The sequence below is a fragment of the Osmerus eperlanus genome, chromosome 27, assembly GCF_963692335.1.
Source record: "Osmerus eperlanus chromosome 27, fOsmEpe2.1, whole genome shotgun sequence".
Taxonomy (NCBI): domain Eukaryota; kingdom Metazoa; phylum Chordata; class Actinopteri; order Osmeriformes; family Osmeridae; genus Osmerus; species Osmerus eperlanus.
The window spans coordinates 2,222,007-2,239,559 of record NC_085044.1 but is presented as its reverse complement, the minus strand read 5'-3'; the positions used below and the strand labels follow the sequence as shown (position 1 = coordinate 2,239,559).

The 17,553-nt window shown below is 49.6% G+C and overlaps 2 protein-coding genes across 3 annotated transcripts in view; one reads left to right on the top strand and one right to left on the bottom strand.

The window, feature by feature from the left end:
- The first annotated feature begins 1,243 nt into the window (after positions 1-1,243).
- Positions 1,244-3,806, top strand: rbmx2 (RNA binding motif protein X-linked 2). The gene is made up of 6 exons (XM_062453626.1): positions 1,244-1,382; positions 1,790-1,905; positions 2,018-2,069; positions 2,221-2,350; positions 2,547-2,742; positions 2,862-3,806. Exons 1-6 carry the CDS (start codon positions 1,246-1,248, stop codon positions 3,443-3,445), a joined length of 1,215 nt encoding a protein of 404 aa, XP_062309610.1. The 5' UTR covers positions 1,244-1,245; the 3' UTR covers positions 3,446-3,806.
- A 25-nt stretch (positions 3,807-3,831) lies between these two features.
- Positions 3,832-17,553, bottom strand: part of siah2l (seven in absentia homolog 2 (Drosophila)-like) — a 19,518-nt gene continuing 5,796 nt past the window's right edge. The window contains exons 1-2 of one of the 2 annotated variants that reach the window (XM_062453629.1): positions 15,859-17,213; positions 3,832-7,872 (exon numbers count right to left, since the gene is read on the bottom strand). In XM_062453629.1, coding sequence (XP_062309613.1) covers positions 7,321-7,872; positions 15,859-16,050 — 744 coding nt within the window. In that variant the 5' untranslated portion in view covers positions 16,051-17,213 and the 3' untranslated portion in view covers positions 3,832-7,320. Of the gene's footprint in view, positions 7,873-15,858; positions 17,214-17,553 lie in introns of those variants that run through there. The other variant, XM_062453627.1, reaches the window with a different exon arrangement.

The following is a 17,553-nucleotide window of genomic DNA, read 5'->3' as shown; positions in this document are numbered from 1 at the left end:
GGGGGGGGGGGGGGGTTCTTCGATTTTTTATTGTGGTGTGGGTCCCGTCACAATTGTTGCCAGGCAAACGAAAAACAACTCGATGGGAGAAAAACAAGTGAGTCATAACACAGACACATTTCAGTGTTCTGCTCCACATCAGGGGCAGCAGAACAGATGGGTTTTATTTGCTCTTTTTGCTCTGTTTCCTCCACTGTCCTAATTGATATCATCTCCTTTGAGTGTGCACTTTGTCCTGTCCATTTAGCCTCCATGTTTGTTTCAGTCAGTTATGCAGCTTCCTTTCCATGCACCTCCAGTTTAGCTCATCCAAGCTAACTCGACACCAACTGACAAAGTCAAAGTCATGTGAGGACACACAGCAGGCCTACTCTGTACATTCAGAGATTTAATTACGCATTATTTCTTTACAGAAACTTAAAGCTGAAATGTAAAACAAACAAAAAAAAGTAAAAATTGGTTGCGCTTGACTGAGCTTGGACTTGGATTAATTTGCCTCATGGTGTAGGTTTTTGAGAACACGTTTTGACAAGGGCTCTATATATTCTGTGGATCTACATTGTGTACATGTCTTTATCATTGTAACCAATTGCCCACCAAATGATTTAAGACATTTATGGCAATATAAATAGAGCTAAATTACTTCTGTAAAGTATATTTGGGGCAATAAAAAAAGCTTATATAAGTAGATAAGAGGTTGAATGGTTGTAAAAAAAAAAAAGTAAAAAAAAATGGAAGCATTAAACATTATTTATGAGGCCATCCTTGTAAAACAGTAGGTGAACAACAGAGTACATCAAAATTGAAGAAAAAAACATAATTATGATGAATGGCTATTTATTATGCCACACACATGAATGTAGCCCAAAACAAATGACAAAAAGTAGTGATGTGATGCTACTGTTGCACCAAACACTGTTATAAACAATGGAATATAAATCTATGGAAGTAAATCAGTGACATAATGTTTTGAATTTTGAAGCCATTGAATACTTAATATTGAAATGTAAACACCAACGAATTTGTTGGTTTTGAATTTAACTCAAAACCAACTGAAAATTGAAAAAAATTGAAATCTGACTTTATTTCGTCTCACATTGTTTTTATTCGAATTGTTTAGATATGGATTTTATTGTTACAATTTTCCAAAAAATCGGTGGTGTTTAAATTTCAATATTAAGTATTCTATGCTTTTTTTTAATTCAAACATGTCACTGATTTGCTTCCATATTAATCCCAACAACTATGTTACGAGTAGTCTTTTCACCATTTGAAACTTCAACTCCCAGAAACCACTGCGCAAACCTGACCCATCGGATACGGAAATGTGTCCATCTTGTCAGGGCAACGAGCGATAACGACTGTTTCAACTTCACCATGAAGTAAGTAGTTTAGATTTGTACACAAAATGCGGTACATATTTTCCATTGATTGTATTTGCAAGATGGTCTTTAATCTCTTGCGCAATATACATAGTAGTAGCTAGTGTCTAACATAGCTAGAGCTGGGACAGAGCAAAGAGCGAAAGAGATATTCAATAACAGTAGCGTGCTATTGTAGCTCGTAAAAAATGTACGTCATGCAGGACTTAATACAACTATGTAATGCAGCTACGTGACAATGAAAAATCCAGCAAATGTTAATTCCTGTCACATTCAAACTTTTTAGGTCTGATGTTACACAAACGGACAATTAATTTATTAGAGTACTGAGGGCAAACGCCATACCGTGTTACGAATGCGAACAGGATCTTTCAGTTGCTTAAATTCACTGTCTCTCCTCCCTTCAGTCCACTAACCAAGGTGAAGTTGATCAATGAGCTGAATGAGAGAGAAGCGAATTTAGGGATTAAAGAGACTGTGTCCTGGCACTCAGAGTATAAAGACAGCGCCTGGATATTCGTCGGTAAGATGTACTTTTAATTTCATACTGGCCAAGCGGTGGCAGCCATGTTTTGCTGTAAGAATGTCCTACTAAGTATATAGTTGTAATTTGTTGTTTCTTATTTAACTTTCAGGAGGGTTTCCGTATGAACTCACGGAGGGTGACATTATCTGTGTGTTCTCACAGTGAGTAGGAGTTTTCAACCCATTGACCTCTGTCTCTCTCCATACCGTTCAATTTAGCACCCAGAACCAAAACATCCACCTTTGAAAATACAACCAGGAGTGTAATCCCGTTTTCTAATCTGTGTGTTTCTAATCTGTGTGTTGCTGACAGATATGGGGAGATGGCCAACATCAACCTGGTACGTGATAAAAAGACAGGCAAATCCAAAGGCTTCTGTTTCATCTGCTACGAGGACCAGAGAAGCACCATCTTGGCTGTTGACAATTTAAACGGGATTAAGGTTAGTCTCTAACTAACCTGCCATTCGTTGCACCTTGACATTTGTATTTATTTTCGGTGTCTGTCAATTTAGGCCTAGTAAAATGACTATACTTAAGTGTTTTGTGGTAGTGTTTGGGCTGGAGATTGAACTTAATACAGTAGGAGACTCACTGGTTGTGGTCTGTGCCTGTCTGCCTGCTTGTCTGTCCGTCCAGATTAAAGGGAGAACCATCCGTGTGGACCATGTGATGAACTACCGCCCCCCCAAAGACAACGAGGACCTCGATGACATCACCAAGCGTCTGAGGGAGGAGGGATGTGCCCCCAAGATGCCGGACCCTTCGTCCTCTGAGGAAGAGGAAGAAGAGGAGGAGGAAGAGTACGCCGTCTCTGTGAAGAAGGCCAAGAAAGGTAACGGGAGAGGAGGAAGAGGATTCGATTAAAATACAATTTTACAGTTTTTTTTAACGTTTTTTTTTTTGGTAACGGTAAACAATTGCTCGTCTGACTCCGAGTTGACTCTCCCTCAGATAAGAAAGAGAAGAAGAAGAAGAAGAAAGAGAAGAAGGAGAAGAAGAAGAAAAAGGTCCTGAAGGAGGAGCAGAAGGAGAGGCACCCTCAGGAGTCTGCTCCCGTCAGGGTCAAGCAGGAGAAGGAGGATGAGGCCTACGACAAGTACGACCAGCGGGGGGCGCCAGAGCACCGCGGCTCCCAGTTCCGCAGCCCCCGGGAGGACGCGGCGTTCCGCCATCGCCACGGAGACCAGCGGGACGGGAACAGAGAGAGGAAGGAGGAGGAGGGGTGGAGAGACGGGGTAGGGGACAGGAAGTGGGAGGGAGGGGTAAGGAACCGGGACAGCTGGAGAACGGGCAGGGAAGAACGAGAGGGGTCGGACGTTCCGCCGAGAGAGAGCGGCGACCGGGAGAGGGAAAGACCGAGGGAGAGAGAGAGAGACTTGGATAGAAACAGAGAGAGAGAGAGAGTTAGCGATAGGAGTAGAGGGATGGATCGAGATAGGAGTAAAGAGAGAGACAACGACAGAAATCGAGATGGTGACAGATACAACAAACACAAGGAGGGGGGCAGTCGAGAGAGTGAACACAGGAGACACTGAGGTGAACCTGTCGCCTAAAAAGACTGACCTAACTTCAAGAAAAAGTCCCCTTCTAAGACTCGCTTGGCAGGCGACTGAAAGTCGACGCTTGCTAAAAATACCAAGTCACAGATTCTTTTGTTCGCCTCTCTGCCGTTTTCTGCTGGCTGTGATAACCGCTGATATGAAAACCCAGTGTGACGAGCATGCAGAACTGTCTCTGTTTCCAAGACAACGACTTGAAAGTCACATGCTTCGAGCAGGACTAATGAAAGCTGGATTTCAGTTGGACTTGTCGTCATGTTGGAAATGTAGGCCTACCTCTACCGCTGTAACCATTTTTTTTTTCCTGTAAATAAAATGTATTTGCTTTTGTAAACAACATGGAGTGAGTGTGACTCAGCGGAAATATTTTTAATTTTATTTTATTTCAGTTGGATTTCAGTGGATACAGAGATCAAAATAGTAAATATGGGAAGCTCGCTATTCTCCAAAAATAAAGAAATAACTTTGGGTTAAAAGAAAAGAAACACCAGCCAGAGAAACAACATTTACCGTCCAAAAGAACAATACACAATTTGTAATTTCAATTAAGAACCAACGAACAGGCTTAATATTTAAGATAAAGAACTGAACAGTGAACCATATGTACAAACTGAGACCTGATCAACAGGGTTGCAAGTCAACTGATTTAATCTCCACAATTTGACCTGCAGCATTCTTTTTGAAAAGCGACATTAACAGTGTAGCGTCGCTACGGAAACAAATCCCATGAATAAATTAACATGTCAGACATAAAAGCGGTAGCGTATATAAAATACTGTGTATGATTATTAGCCTCGGGGGGCCAAAAAAACCGTTTGAACTTCCGATAAGATGGGTTACGAGTTTGAATGAGACGACCGCTGGCATTTGAACGTGGTAAATGTCATTGATTGCGTTTATCCCAGTGTCAAGCTGGAGGAAGAGCCTACAACACGCCATTTTGTAGGTTACTCCACTGGATGATGGTGGTATCTGTATGCTATCTGTGTGGGGTTAAAACGGACTCATCCCTCGAGGCTGGGGAGGGGTAGCGGGACTGAAAGGTGAGCTGTCCCTTGTCCCCAGCACCAGCTTTAGGCTCCCCAAAAACCGGTTGGAAAGTATTGTGTGGACCGGCTATGTGCACTACAGTCAGATAGAAGGACTTGTTAAAACTCAGGGATAGTCTTTTCAAAAACACGCCCGCCCTCCAAACCACAAGGTTTTATGATCACGTTACATTACAAAAATTAAAATAAATCCTCAGAAGATCCATTATTTAAACACCGCTGTCAATCACAACAGAAATTTCCTTCAACAGAAATTAGAGATGTATCTGCAACATACAGTCAGCTCTGATCACAAACTAAGGTCTTCTTCTCTGGATTCAACAAATAGGCTATGCAGATATTACATTATGGCTTTCAGGCAGTTGACAATAGTTCGCAAAAGACAGTATTTTTTGTCGTCTGAAAAACGAGGTTGCCCCTGTTTCTGCTGTAGAAACCATCACAGGATCCGGTTTAACTTAATAATTGTCGATTGGTATAAAAGATAGCCTACGGATTAAATGGTGTAGGCCTATGTAACAGGTAGTCATGTGTTTCCACAGAAATTACTGTAGGCCTAGAGTTATGGAATAGGCCTACTGCTTTGACATAGGCCGACATGACAGGTATGAGAGAACGTTCACCTGTGTTCCTACTCGGTGTTCTGACAATCAGACACGTCATACAGAACGGTGATCACTAGGTGTTAACACTTGTAGGAGATAAAAAATATTATGGGTGTTAGATTTATATTATCAAGTTCAAAAAGGCATTATTCCTGTAAAACATGGATTATGTGATCTGGACAAGAATATGATGTGTAATCTAGGCTAATGGAGAATATATCAGTTAGCAGCAACACATTAAAATGCTAAAGTAACCTTGACGCCTCTTTACAACGCAGCAACTTAGCACAGACGTTACACAACAACTGAAAACATCGACTTTCTCTACAAGTTTTTTTCAAAGTTTTTTTTCCTATCTTTTTTATGTAGAAAATATAAGATTAAACATAAAATCTTCAATATTTATAAGAAAGACAGAACGGAGTAGCGAGGTGATGGGTTCGGAGGCAGAGTGGATTGTGGGCAAACAGGGGGGATTGTGGGTAGACTGCAGGGCCCCAGTGGAACACCAGCGTTCCAATGGGGCAACAGACATGTCCGTTGTTGTCGTCATGAGAGGTATGTTGTCATGGTGATTCGATGGGTTCCTCCATTGGGTCGTTCGGATGGTTTGTTAGATGGAGCATTATGGGATGCCTCCTGAGGCCATTCACTATGGCGATGGGCCATGTCTATTAAGAGCCTCATAGACTCCAGACACCACTGATCCAGAGGCGATTTAGAAGCTACACTCAACGTCCCACTCTCATCCAAGATGGATACGCCCAATATCCCCCAAGATAAGCAGGTTTCCGGGTGCGCCTGGCCCAGCTGTCCTCTGCACACCCTGGGCAGCACCAACACCAGCACCTGGGGGTGATGGCAGATGACCAGAAGGGTTCAACACAAGAGCAGTACGGCTGTAGAAGGCTGACCGACCAAGAAGAACCCTCCACATCGGAGTCTTGAGAAGATTCCGGAGTCTTGAGAAGATTCCGGATTCTACGGAAACACATCTGATGGAACTGTTTGAGTAGATCTAATGACTCAAATAAAGTACCGTGTGTGTGTGTGTGTGCGTGTATATGTACAACACACACACATCTGCCTTTTGCAGAAACAGCTCCACAGTGTTGTTAAAAGGAGATGCAGTTTAAAGACACAAGTAACACAAGACACAAGTCTTGTGTTACTTGTTAAGAGTCAGCTACCAAACATAGCTTCACAACTGCTGACTTAACCTTCATATTCACACGAACATTCAAGTGTTATTGATGCCCTTCCTGTGCACAAAAACACAGCAACACACACACACACACATCCACAAGGCTACATAATGCCATGTTAAACAAGACTTGACACCTGTCAATTATTAGGGAGTTTTAATAACGCGCAATAATTAGTGGTCTCTGTGGTACATAACCCCATTATATTCTGGTTATGGTTAAACATAGCATTATGCAGTACAGCGCTCGGACAGGTTTCATATCAAGTTTATGGCAGCATTATGTCACCTTAACGACTTTAGTTCAGGTTTATGACGCTAGACAGACACCTTACAATCAGACTGCTTCATGTGTCGTAATCATCATCATCATCATCGTCATCATGCTTCTGTGGTCACATGTAGAAAACAGTCTGGGGAGAGATATAAACGAGCAAGCTTGACAGGAAGACTACTGGCTTCCTAGACGCGAACAAGCGCTTCAGAAGCCTTTGATTGGTCAACAGAACAGTTTGCTGAAACACGATTGGCTGTGGTGAGGTTCCGTAGGGAGAAGTCACCGTGACCAGACTCCCCCTGCATCCTGGCCTGGCATTGGCTGGCTGGGCGGTGGAGGGGCTATTGGGCGGGAAGTTGGACTTGGAGAAGAGCAGGGATTGGGCGTTAATGAAGTCAATCAAGTCCACCACATGGAGACTCTCGAAGTGCCCACACTCCCTTGCCACACACACGCGCACCCTTTTCACCTCATCCCTCATTCATAACCCTCTACTGCTTTGTGAAGACATCAGTACGCCGGTCTCTGCCCCTTGTGTGTGTATGAGTGTGTGTGCATGCGTGTGTGTGTGAGGTAGGGAGGGGCATTCAACACAAGACAGCAGTCTGTCCCACCATAATAAGACCGAGAGCATTTCCAGAGCGTGTGTGTGTGTGTTCCAGAAAGTATTGTGTGTGTGTGTGCGTGCGCCGAGTGTGTGTGTGCGTTCACACCCCTCAGCACATGGAAATGGTGACGTTGATCCCCAGGTTGCCGTTGTCGGCGAACAGGTGCGCGATGGAGGTGTCGAACACCAAACAGTCGCTGTTCATGATGGCGGCCGCGACACCGTCGTGGATGGAGCGCGGCGTGGCCTCCCAGGTCAGGCGCCGCCGGTTCCCGTTCAGCTCCAGCCGGTAGGCGAAGTTCTCGGCCTGCTTGCGCGTGCCGATGAGAAGCACCACGGCGAAGAACTGCTGGTGGCCCTCGAACTTCTCCTGCTTCTCCAGCACCAGCATGAAGTGATGCCCGAAGCAGCTCTGCATCATCACCCAGTCCACGGCGCCCGGCAGGTTGATGTCCGTGGCCAGGAACACGATGTCCTCGCCCTGCAGGGTGGTGATGGACTTGTGGGCGTGCATCAGGTGGGGCATGACAGCGTCCAGGGAGCCCTGCCACTTGCAGGAGGCGCCCGGGCAAGGGCAGGTGTAGGGGCGGAACTCGCACACCTCCTCGTGCTCCGGCTTTTCGCTGTGGTGGAGGGAGAGCAGGCAGCCGGCGGAGGCGTACTGGAGGGGACGGAGAGGCGGAGGAAGAAGGATGGGAATGAGGGGGTGAGAGATAGAGAGGATGAGAGAGAGAGAGAAGGATGGGAGAGAGAGATGGGATATCGAAGATGGGAGAGAGAGAGATAGAGAAAATTGGTGTTATTACATATTATCATCACATTACTTTCATCTTCCCAGCTGAAAGTTGATGGAGTCGTCACCCGTACTGAGTGAAAAAGGAAAAAAAGGAGACAAATGACAGGTGAGATTAAAAGCCAGGAATGGAGAACGGAGATAAAAGGAGATAATGGGCTGCAGAGGAACTGGAGAGGCTCGAGGTCAAATCAGAAAGGGATAGGAAACGAGAGAGAAATTGAGAGAAGGAGAAAAGGAGTGCGGAGGAGAGGGACCAAGAACAACTGAGGAAGAGGAGGAGGAAAGAGAGAGAGAGAGAGGGAGGGCATATGAAAGATAGGAGGAGTGGTAGATGAAATGAGAGGGGGGGGGAGAAGGGATGGGGGGGGAGAGGATCGCGATAAAAAGGAATGCTAATATCAAGACCCATGAGATTTGTAATATCACCAGTTAGCAGCCACAAGCAAGTGCCCTCCAACCAAAGTCACTCACCAAAACAACGACATACGTGTTACTAGGTTACGGGGAGGACGGGAGCGCAGGCGTGTAAACCCCATAGCGAGTGTGAAAATTGGACGGCAGCACAAGTGTGAAAGGGGAGCGCTCACGTGCGCGTGTTTATAATAACACTCCTATTATGCTTGTGTTTGCAGCTTCTCTGAGATGAAGGTGCTTTAGAGACTAAATCAAGCAGACAGATTGCAGGGCTCAAGCACAGGGCTTTCTCCTTGATTGTCTCAGACAGGGAATATCAATGAAGGTCATACTGCAACTCTCTCTCTCGCTCTCTCTACTTGGTCTCCTCCTCTCTTTCATCACCTTCGGTACACTATACTCTCTATTCATTTCTCTAAACCCCCTTAATGACATCTCCTACTCTCCCCCTCTCCCCCTCCCTCACTCCATCACCAATTCCCTCCCTCCCCCTTTCCCTCCTTCCTCCCCTGTCTGTCAGTCATCCACACCTCTGTCCCCCTCCAGCCTAATCTAGTGTAACATCACCTATAGACAGCCAGCCCCCCCCCCCCCGCCGTGTTCCGGAGGGTTCCGGGGGCAGACCTGGGTGGTTAATGGTGTATGAGGAGCAAAGCGGGAGGTCTGCTCTGCTCCTGGAGGACGAGCCCGGGGGACACGCAGGATCATTACCAGGGTGATGCCTCCGCTCCCGGTCAGACGCCCACACACACCCTGGGGAGGTGTGTGTGTGGGCAGGGAGGGAGGGAGGGAGAGACAGAGAGAGAAAGAAGGAAAGAGAGAGAAGGAATGAGAAAGAGAGAGAGAGAATGAAAGAGATAGAGAATGGGAAGGGGAAAAGGAATGAGAGAGACAAGGAAAGAGAGGTTATATATATTTTATAGAGGTTATATATATTTTATAGAGGTTATATATATTTTTACATGGAGGTGATGTTCTATTATATGTATAGAGTTGACATTTCTTTACTTCATCCATACTACAGGAAGAAATATGCTAATAGATTTCGACTTAAGCTTTTTGAACCTTGAAGTGAAGGTCACGTTTCTTTCATAAAAGCCCGTCGTCAAGACCGTCTCACTGTGTTATCAGGAAAGGCTTGACAACCAGGGTTAGGCTGACCGTAATCACCCTCCGCCGGTCACCCAGACTCTGCGGTCGTTCTGCCCAAACACCAGGTAAGAACATCAGACCGATTTAGTGAGAAATCTAACGTCCAGACCGTTCTCCTGGACAGCCCAGCACCACACACACACTCTCACACACACACACTCTCACACACACACACTCTCACACACACACACATGCGCATGCACAAACACTCACATATGGGCACGTATAAATACATCAGTCTCTCACACACACACACACACACCTCGTCCCCCCGCCTCCTGGGTCTCTATGGAGAGAGTTATCCACCTTTATTAATGTGTGAATGAAAGGATTTGGGTCAGTAATCCTGTGTGCAAGGTGCTGCTGATAAAAACCAACCACCCCCCCCCCCTTCCCCCCCCCCAACCCTTCCCACCCCCCAACCCTCTCCCTCCCTCCTAAACGCTGTGTGTGTGGTCAAGACTCAAGGTGTTTTGGGAAAGGGGGGGCTGCCATTTCAATCTAACAGAGAGATCTTAATTAAATTGCAATGTGTTTTTCTAAGCCACACTGGCCTACCAGGCTAACGTGACTCGTCCACGTCACATGATGGGTCACATGGGACAAGCAACACCAAGGGGGACACATTCTCTCGTATACAGTACCAGTCAAAAGTTTGGACACATGGAATGGGAAAATGTGTCCAAACTTTTGACTGGTACTGTACGTCCACTCAAAAACATCTGCTATGCTGGAGAACAAGCCCTCATTCCTGCCTCTAACACTCAAAGTGAATGATCTTGTCATCACAGACAAGAATGCTATGGCAGATACCTTTAATGGCCATTTCATGAAGTCTGCCTCTGTCTTTGAATCTCAAAACCCTGTTTTACATCAGAGAACACGGGTGCAGTGCGTACGGTTTGACAACTCTCTCTCACACCCTCTCCCAGTCATCAAGGGTGTCCCTCAAGGTTCTATACTGGGTCCAACACAGTTCTCCATTTACATCAACAACATACCCCTAGCTGCCGGTAACTCACTCAGTCACCTCTCCGCTGACGACACAATCCTCTATGCCTCTGGTCCTTCCCTTGCCACTGCTCAATCCACACTCCAGGACAGCTTCCTCCAGGTACAAAAACGCCTTCTCTCAATTAAAACTGTCATTAAATACATCCAAGACTAAGACCATGTGGTGGGTGCCCCCTCCCCTTTACCATTACACATCACCACCTGTGAGGGAGCTACCCTGGAGCACGTTTCCACCTACAAATACTTGGGCATCTGGTTAGACTGTACACTATCCTTCTCTCACCATATCTCTAAGCTACAGTCCAAGATCAAGGTCAAATTGGGGTTCCTCTACAGAAATCGTCTCTCCTTCACCTCTTCCGCTAAACTCACCCTCATCAAAATGACCATTCTCCCCACACTAGGTTTCGGTGACACAATATACAGATCTGCATGTAAGGGCACGCTCTTAAAACTCGACACTCTCTATCACTCTGCTATCCGCTTTGCCACAAACACCCCTTTCCACACGCACCTCTGTACTCTTTACTCCCTGGTCAACTGGCCCTCACTTCACACCCGTCGTAATATTCACTGGCTTACCCTCATCTACAAGACCCTTCTTCACCGGACACCCCCCTACCTGTCTCACCTGCTGCATCCTCTTCCTGTCACACACAACACCCGGTCCTCTCTCTATATCCAGTTAAAAATTCCCAAACTTAAATCGACCCCTCGGTCTTGCATCATTTCAGTCCGCTGCCGCCTCTGACTGGAATGCCCTGCAAAAACACCTCAAACTGGACAAATTAATTTCCATCCCGCCTTCAAAAGAAACCATTTCACGCATCCTCACTGAACCCTGTAAATTCTTTCACACCTTTTAACCCCTCCCCTCAGTATCTTGTTGTCTATTCATCCCCATGGTTTGTCTTTTGTGTGTTGTACTTATGTTGCCTGCTTTGCTTTCTCTCCTGCCTGTATCCTTTGTTCATACCTGCCAGTGTCAGTCTGTGTCTTGATTGTGGTTGTTGTAAATAATCTCTGTCTTGCTCTGTGCTTTTAACATTGTTATCCCCCCTGACTCCCTATGTTATTAAAGCCCTGCTTTGTTTAACCTGCTTGTTTTTTGTTGTTGCTTTTGTGCTTTTTTCTGTATGTCTGTTTTGCTGTGGTTGTGTGCCCTTGTGCTTTTTAACCTGATTTTTTCTCCTTAGCCCCCTTGCCCTCTTCCTCAAAAAGCTTGTTCTTTTTGTCAGGCCATCACTGGAAATAAGAATTTGTTCTTAATGATCTTTGCCTGGGTAAATAAAAAATAAATATGCTACGGTTCAGCCTGTGTGTGTGTGTGAGTGTGTGTGTGTGAGTGCTATCCTGCAGTCCTATGGGGCTCAATCCAGTATGAGTAGCCCCCTGGGAAGCATAGCTAGGCCACAACGCATGTTAACTAGACTTTTATATGTGTCAATGATGCAGCTCAGCGCACGCACGCACGCACACACACACACACACACACACACACACACACACCCTCAACACACACACACACAACCGCTCACAAAAGCACCCCTGCTCACCCACACAATTAAAAAAATCAATCTGGCTCTCAGTTGAAACCGAGAGTGAAAACCAAAACTGCTTTTGTTGGTTGATCCCTCGACACTCACAAAAGCGCCCAGATTGGCCGGTGGCAGAATGTGCCCTTTTCTGCCTCCTCTGTTCCTTTAATTACAATTTCTAATCTGGCCTGTGCCTGGGCCCCGGAGGCCTGCTGGAAGAAGAACGAAAGAATTCTCTTTCTGTGTCTGGGACAGGGCAGAGATAGATACTGAGACTGAGGCAAGAGGCTGAGGCAAGACGCTAGGGCAGAGGCTGAGGCAAAAGGCTGAGACAAGAGGCTAGGGCAGGGGTTGGGCACCAGCTTCCTCCCCACCCAGACCAGCCTCCCAACCAGCCAGCCTCCTCCCCACCCAGACCAGCCTCCCAGCCTCCTCCCCACCCAGACCAGCCTCCCAACCAGCCAGCCTCCTCCCCACCCAGACCAGCCTCCCAACCAGCCAGCCTCCTCCCCACCCAGACCAGCCTCCCAGCCTCCTCCCGACCCAGACCAGCCTCCCACCCAGCCAGCCTCCTCCCCACCCAGACCAGCCTCCCAACCAGCCAGCCTCCTCCCCACCCAGACCAGCCTCCTCCCCACCCAGACCAGCCTCCCAACCAGCCAGCCTCCTCCCCACCCAGACCAGCCTCCTCCCCACCCAGACCAGCCTCCCAACCAGCCAGCCTCCTCCCCACCCAGCCAGCCTCCTCCCCACCCAGACCAGCCTCCTCCCCACCCAGACCAGCCTCCCAACCAACCAGCCAGCCTCCTCCCCACCCAGACCAGCCTCCTCCCCACCCAGACCAGCCTCCCAACCAGCCAGCCTCCTCCCCACCCAGACAAGCCTCCCAACCAACCAGCCAGCCTCCTCCCCACCCAGCCAGCCTCCTCCCCACCCAGACCAGCCTCCCAACCAGCCAGCCTCCTCCCCACCCAGACCAGCCTCCTCCCCACCCAGACCAGCCTCCCGACCTCCCAGAGCGGCACAGCGTCTAGCTGCTCAATTATTAAACTACTTCCGCATTCGAGGTGCAGCTCAGCCTGGGTGAGCCTGGCTGAGCCTTAGCGAGCGGCTCCTGGCTAGCGAGCGGCTCCTGGCTAGCGAGCGGCTCCTGGCTAGCGAGCGGCGCCTGGCTAGCGAGCGGCGCCTGGCTAGCGAGCGGCGCCTGGCTAGCGAGCGGCGCCTGGCTAGCGAGCGGCGCCTGGCTAGCGAGCGGCGCCTGGCTAGCGAGCGGCGCCTGGCTAGCGAGGGGCGCCTGGCTCGCGAGCGGCGCCTGGCTAGCGAGGGGCGCCTGGCTCGCGGACGGCGCCTGGCTAGCGAACGGCGCCTGGCTAGCGAGCGGTGGCGTCTGGCTCCCGGCACGGCGGCTTCAAGGACCTCCAAACTTAGAATGGTCTGGAACACACGCCCTGCCTCTCCGACACCTCCTATCGATCGCTGCTGAAATGAAAGCTGCGCTGCTGATCTGTTCTATTGAACTGATGCTGGAGCATCCAGGGACCTCTGGTGTTATCAGAGAAGACCAGGTACGCATGCACATAAACACACAAACACACACACGCACATAAACACGCACACAAACACACACACACATAAACACAGCTGGATAGATCCTTCTCCTTTACCCTTTCCATTTGAGCAATTCCGTCGCCGCTTTTATGCCAAACGACCGACAAAGTAAGTCGGTCTAACATCTTTGGACTGAACACCCTTAAAAGCGTGTAATGGAACTCCAGGACCAAAGGCCCAAGTCCTCCCCCTGGCGGGGTACTCGCAGCCCCCAGCCCCGGGGCCCCAGGTGGGGGGAGGAGGGGCAGGAAGACAGGGTGAGGGGTGACTCTTTAACACTTCAAAGTAGTTCTCCACATTGTCAATTATTCAGCGTCTTCCCAGACACCCTGCGCCTTGCCAACCTGCTTACTGCTGCTGAGATTGGAGAGCCCTGGATGGCTGGACTGGTTCCTAACTGGTTGGTTGGCCGGTTGGTTTGCTAACTGGCTGGCTGGTTTGCTAACTGGATGGCTGGCCAGTTGGTTTGTTAACTGGATGGCTGGCTGGTTTGCTAACTGGATGGCTGGCTGGTTTGCTAACTGGATGGCTGGCTGGCTTGCTAACTGGATGGCTGGCAGGCTGGTTTGCTAACTGCATGGCTGGCAGGCTGGTTTGCTAACTGGAGGGCTGGCTGGTTTGCTAACTGGATGGCTGGCTGGCTGGTTTGCTAACTGGATGGCTGGCTGGCTGGTTCGCTAACTTGATGGCTGGCTGGTTCGCTTACTGGATGGCTGGCTGGCTGGTTTGCTAACTGGATGGCTGGCTGGTTTGCTAACTGGATGGCTGGCTGTTTTGCTAACTGGATGGCTGGCTGGTTTGCTAACTGGATGGCTGACTGGTTTGCTAACTGGATGGCTGGCTGGTTTGCTAACTGGATGGCTGGCTGGCTTGCTAACTGGATGGCTGGCAGGCTGTTTTGCTAACTGGATGGCTGGCAGGCTGGTTTGCTAACTGCATGGCTGGCAGGCTGGTTTGCTAACTGGAGGGCTGGCTGGTTTGCTAACTGGATGGCTGGCTGGTTTGCTAACTGGGTGGCTGGCTGGCTGGTTTGCTAACTGGGTGGCTGGCTGGCTGAGGGGTCCTGTAACAGATGTGGTGTGGTAATCTCCCTTGCCTGCCAGTGAGAGGCTGACATCATGGCTCTGAGTCGGCATGAAGTCATGGCTGGGCAACCGGGAAGACAGAGGGAGAGGGGTTGGAGGGAGAGAGGGAGAGGGGTGGAAGGAAAGGGGTGGAGGGAGAGAGGGTGGAGGGAGAGGGGTGGAGGGAGAGGGGTGGAGGGAGAGAGGGTGGAGGGAAAGAGGGTGGAGGGAAAGAGGGTGGAGGGAAAGAGGGTGGAGGGAAAGAGGGTGGAGGGAGAGAGGGTGGAGGGAGAGAGGGTGGAGGAAGAGAGGTGGAAGGAGAGAGGTGGAAGGAGAGGATCCAGTGGCCAGGTCGTCCATCCAGCTGCCAGGCTGAACCGCGGCCCCTTCTCAGGTTCCAGCCTTCTGCAGTGCGGCCTGGGATAGGTCACACTGGCCTCTCTCTCTCTCCCTCTCACACGAGTCCCCTACCAGAATCAATAGCAATCTTGCTAAAAGTTGGGGATGAGATTGCCAGGCAAAAAGAGACTGGTAATTAGTTTAGAGGAATCAAATGTCCCTGCCTGAAAACCACTCACGTTTCTCTCCCCCCACCCCTCTCTCTCTCCCTCTCTCTCCCTGTCCCTCATCCCGTTAACTCTCCCCCTCTTCTCTTCTTTCTCTCTACCTCCGTCTCATCCTCTCATCCTTCCCCGGCCGTCACCACAGACATCAGAATGCGAGATAGCATCGCGTTTTGGAACCAGAGACGACAGAGCTATTCTTAGTTCCCAGCGGTGCTTCATCTGAATATTCAGCGCGCAGTCAGAAAGATAAGCCTACTTATCTTTCATCGTGGCCACACAAGGGGATAACACAAACATGCAGGCACTCGAATACACCGTCCTCTGTGAATAAGCGACAAAAATCAACATGAGATTTAAAAAAAAGTAAACAAAGAAACATTTCTGGAACAGAAAAAAACAACCCAGAGGAGAGAACAGCCTCCGTTTCATCCTTCTAAATCACGACCGCAGAGATAAGACTACAAGAAGTGACCTCACATGAAGACGGCGACTCACCTTGCTCCCGGTCTGTGGTCTGGCGCGGCAGACGGGTCTGGTCACGCCCCCGACCCCGGCCCTGACCTCTGACCCCGGGCCCGGCCCTGCCGCCACGGCGCTGCCCACCCCTCGCTGGCGGTGCCACCCCAGCAGGCAGCGCCAGTGTGCCAGATCCCTCAGCAGGGGCAGGCAGGATGCCGGGCACAGCATGGGCCCACGTGGGTCCTCACACACACAGGTCTTCTCTCCTCTTCAACACACACGTACAACGTGTGTCTTACAGACGGACACACACACACACACTGTTGATCACACACAGATGCTCCCACTTCTCTCTCTCCCTCCCTCACACACACACACACTTCCCTCAAACAGTTTCACGCTCCAGTGGGTCTTTACTACGCCTCCCAGAGAGACCTATCAATGGGAGACGCGTTCTCTCTATACAAGCGGACTCAGTCTCCGTCCAAGGCTGCCTGCCTGTCGGTCGGCGTGGCCAACAACACCGGGGATCACCCGGCAACCAAAACAACCCAAACAATAGCCGACTCCTAGCAACAGAATTCCCTCAGCGGCTGACACGAACCCTGTGAAACGCGAGTCTGACGTAGACTGAATATCACAGAGGATATCCGCGTGCTGAACTGTGTGCGCGTGTGTCACTGACCCCGCGCGAGGCTCTGACAGCAAGCTTGTGAGGTTCTGTTTGGTTCCGTTCTGAATGCTCCACTGTGACTGAGATGTGAGGATCTAGCGCCTGACCCCTCCGGAATCTGCTGACTGGACCTGAAGCAAACACTAGCACACTGGACTGTCCTCTAACATCACACACACACACGCTTCTCTCTCTCCCGCTAACCCAGAACAACGCCACACGGACGGCAGACCTACTGGGGAGCAATAAAATCCTCTCTCACACACACACACACACACACACGAGCAAACACACAAACACGCAGAGCGCGCCGCAGCCTGGCAGAGGCGGCACACGGAGACAGAGAGACAGCGTCCCGTTCGGCTGTAGTTCCAGCGCCGCGTCGGTTCAACCAGCGGCAGCCCTGACGACCTCAGCTTCACATCAACCCCCGGGCGCCGTGGCAACAGAGACGATCCCCCCTTGCGGTTGTACGGAGAGAGTGTGAGAGTCACACGCAGAACGCTCGACGAATCCAAACACAGGCAGCTTCTCTCTCTGTCTCTCTGTTTCTCTCTCTTTGTCTCTCTCTTCCTGTCTCTCTTTCTCCCTGTCTGTCTCTCTGTCTGTCTCACTCTCTCTCTGCTGGGGAAGATAAACAAGAGAAGCATACACGCGGAGGAACAGCTGTCTCTGTAGCTCCTCGCTCTGCTCTCCCTCCCTCTCCTTCTCTCTCCCTCTCTCTCCTGCTCGCTCTCGCTCTCTCCTGCTCGCTCTCGCTCTCCCGCTCGCTCTCTCTCTCCTGCTCGCTCTCTCTCTCCTGCTCGCTCGCTCTCTCTCTCCTGCTCGCTCTCTCTCTCCTGCTCGCTTTCTCTCTCTTTTGCCTGCTCTATCTCCCCTCCTTTCCCTCTCTCCCTTCCCTCTGTCTCCGTACCTGCCAATCAAAACACTGACAGCACCTCTTCTACCACTTCCTGAATTAAAAGGACATGTAAACAAACACAGAGTCTCCACAGAATCACCTCCAGATCGACTGAGAATTCCCTGCATTAAATCACACTACCCAACAGCTGCAATCC

Bases quoted from the DNA above. Each gene is read 5' to 3' on its own strand.
- rbmx2 (XM_062453626.1), top strand. From the start codon at position 1,246: ATGTTACGAGTAGTCTTTTCACCATTTGAAACTTCAACTCCCAGAAAC. The intron at 1,906-2,017 runs GTAAGATGTACT...TTTAACTTTCAG, and splicing joins CAGCGCCTGGATATTCGTCG to GAGGGTTTCCGTATGAACTC. The intron at 2,351-2,546 runs GTTAGTCTCTAA...CTGTCCGTCCAG, and splicing joins ACAATTTAAACGGGATTAAG to ATTAAAGGGAGAACCATCCG.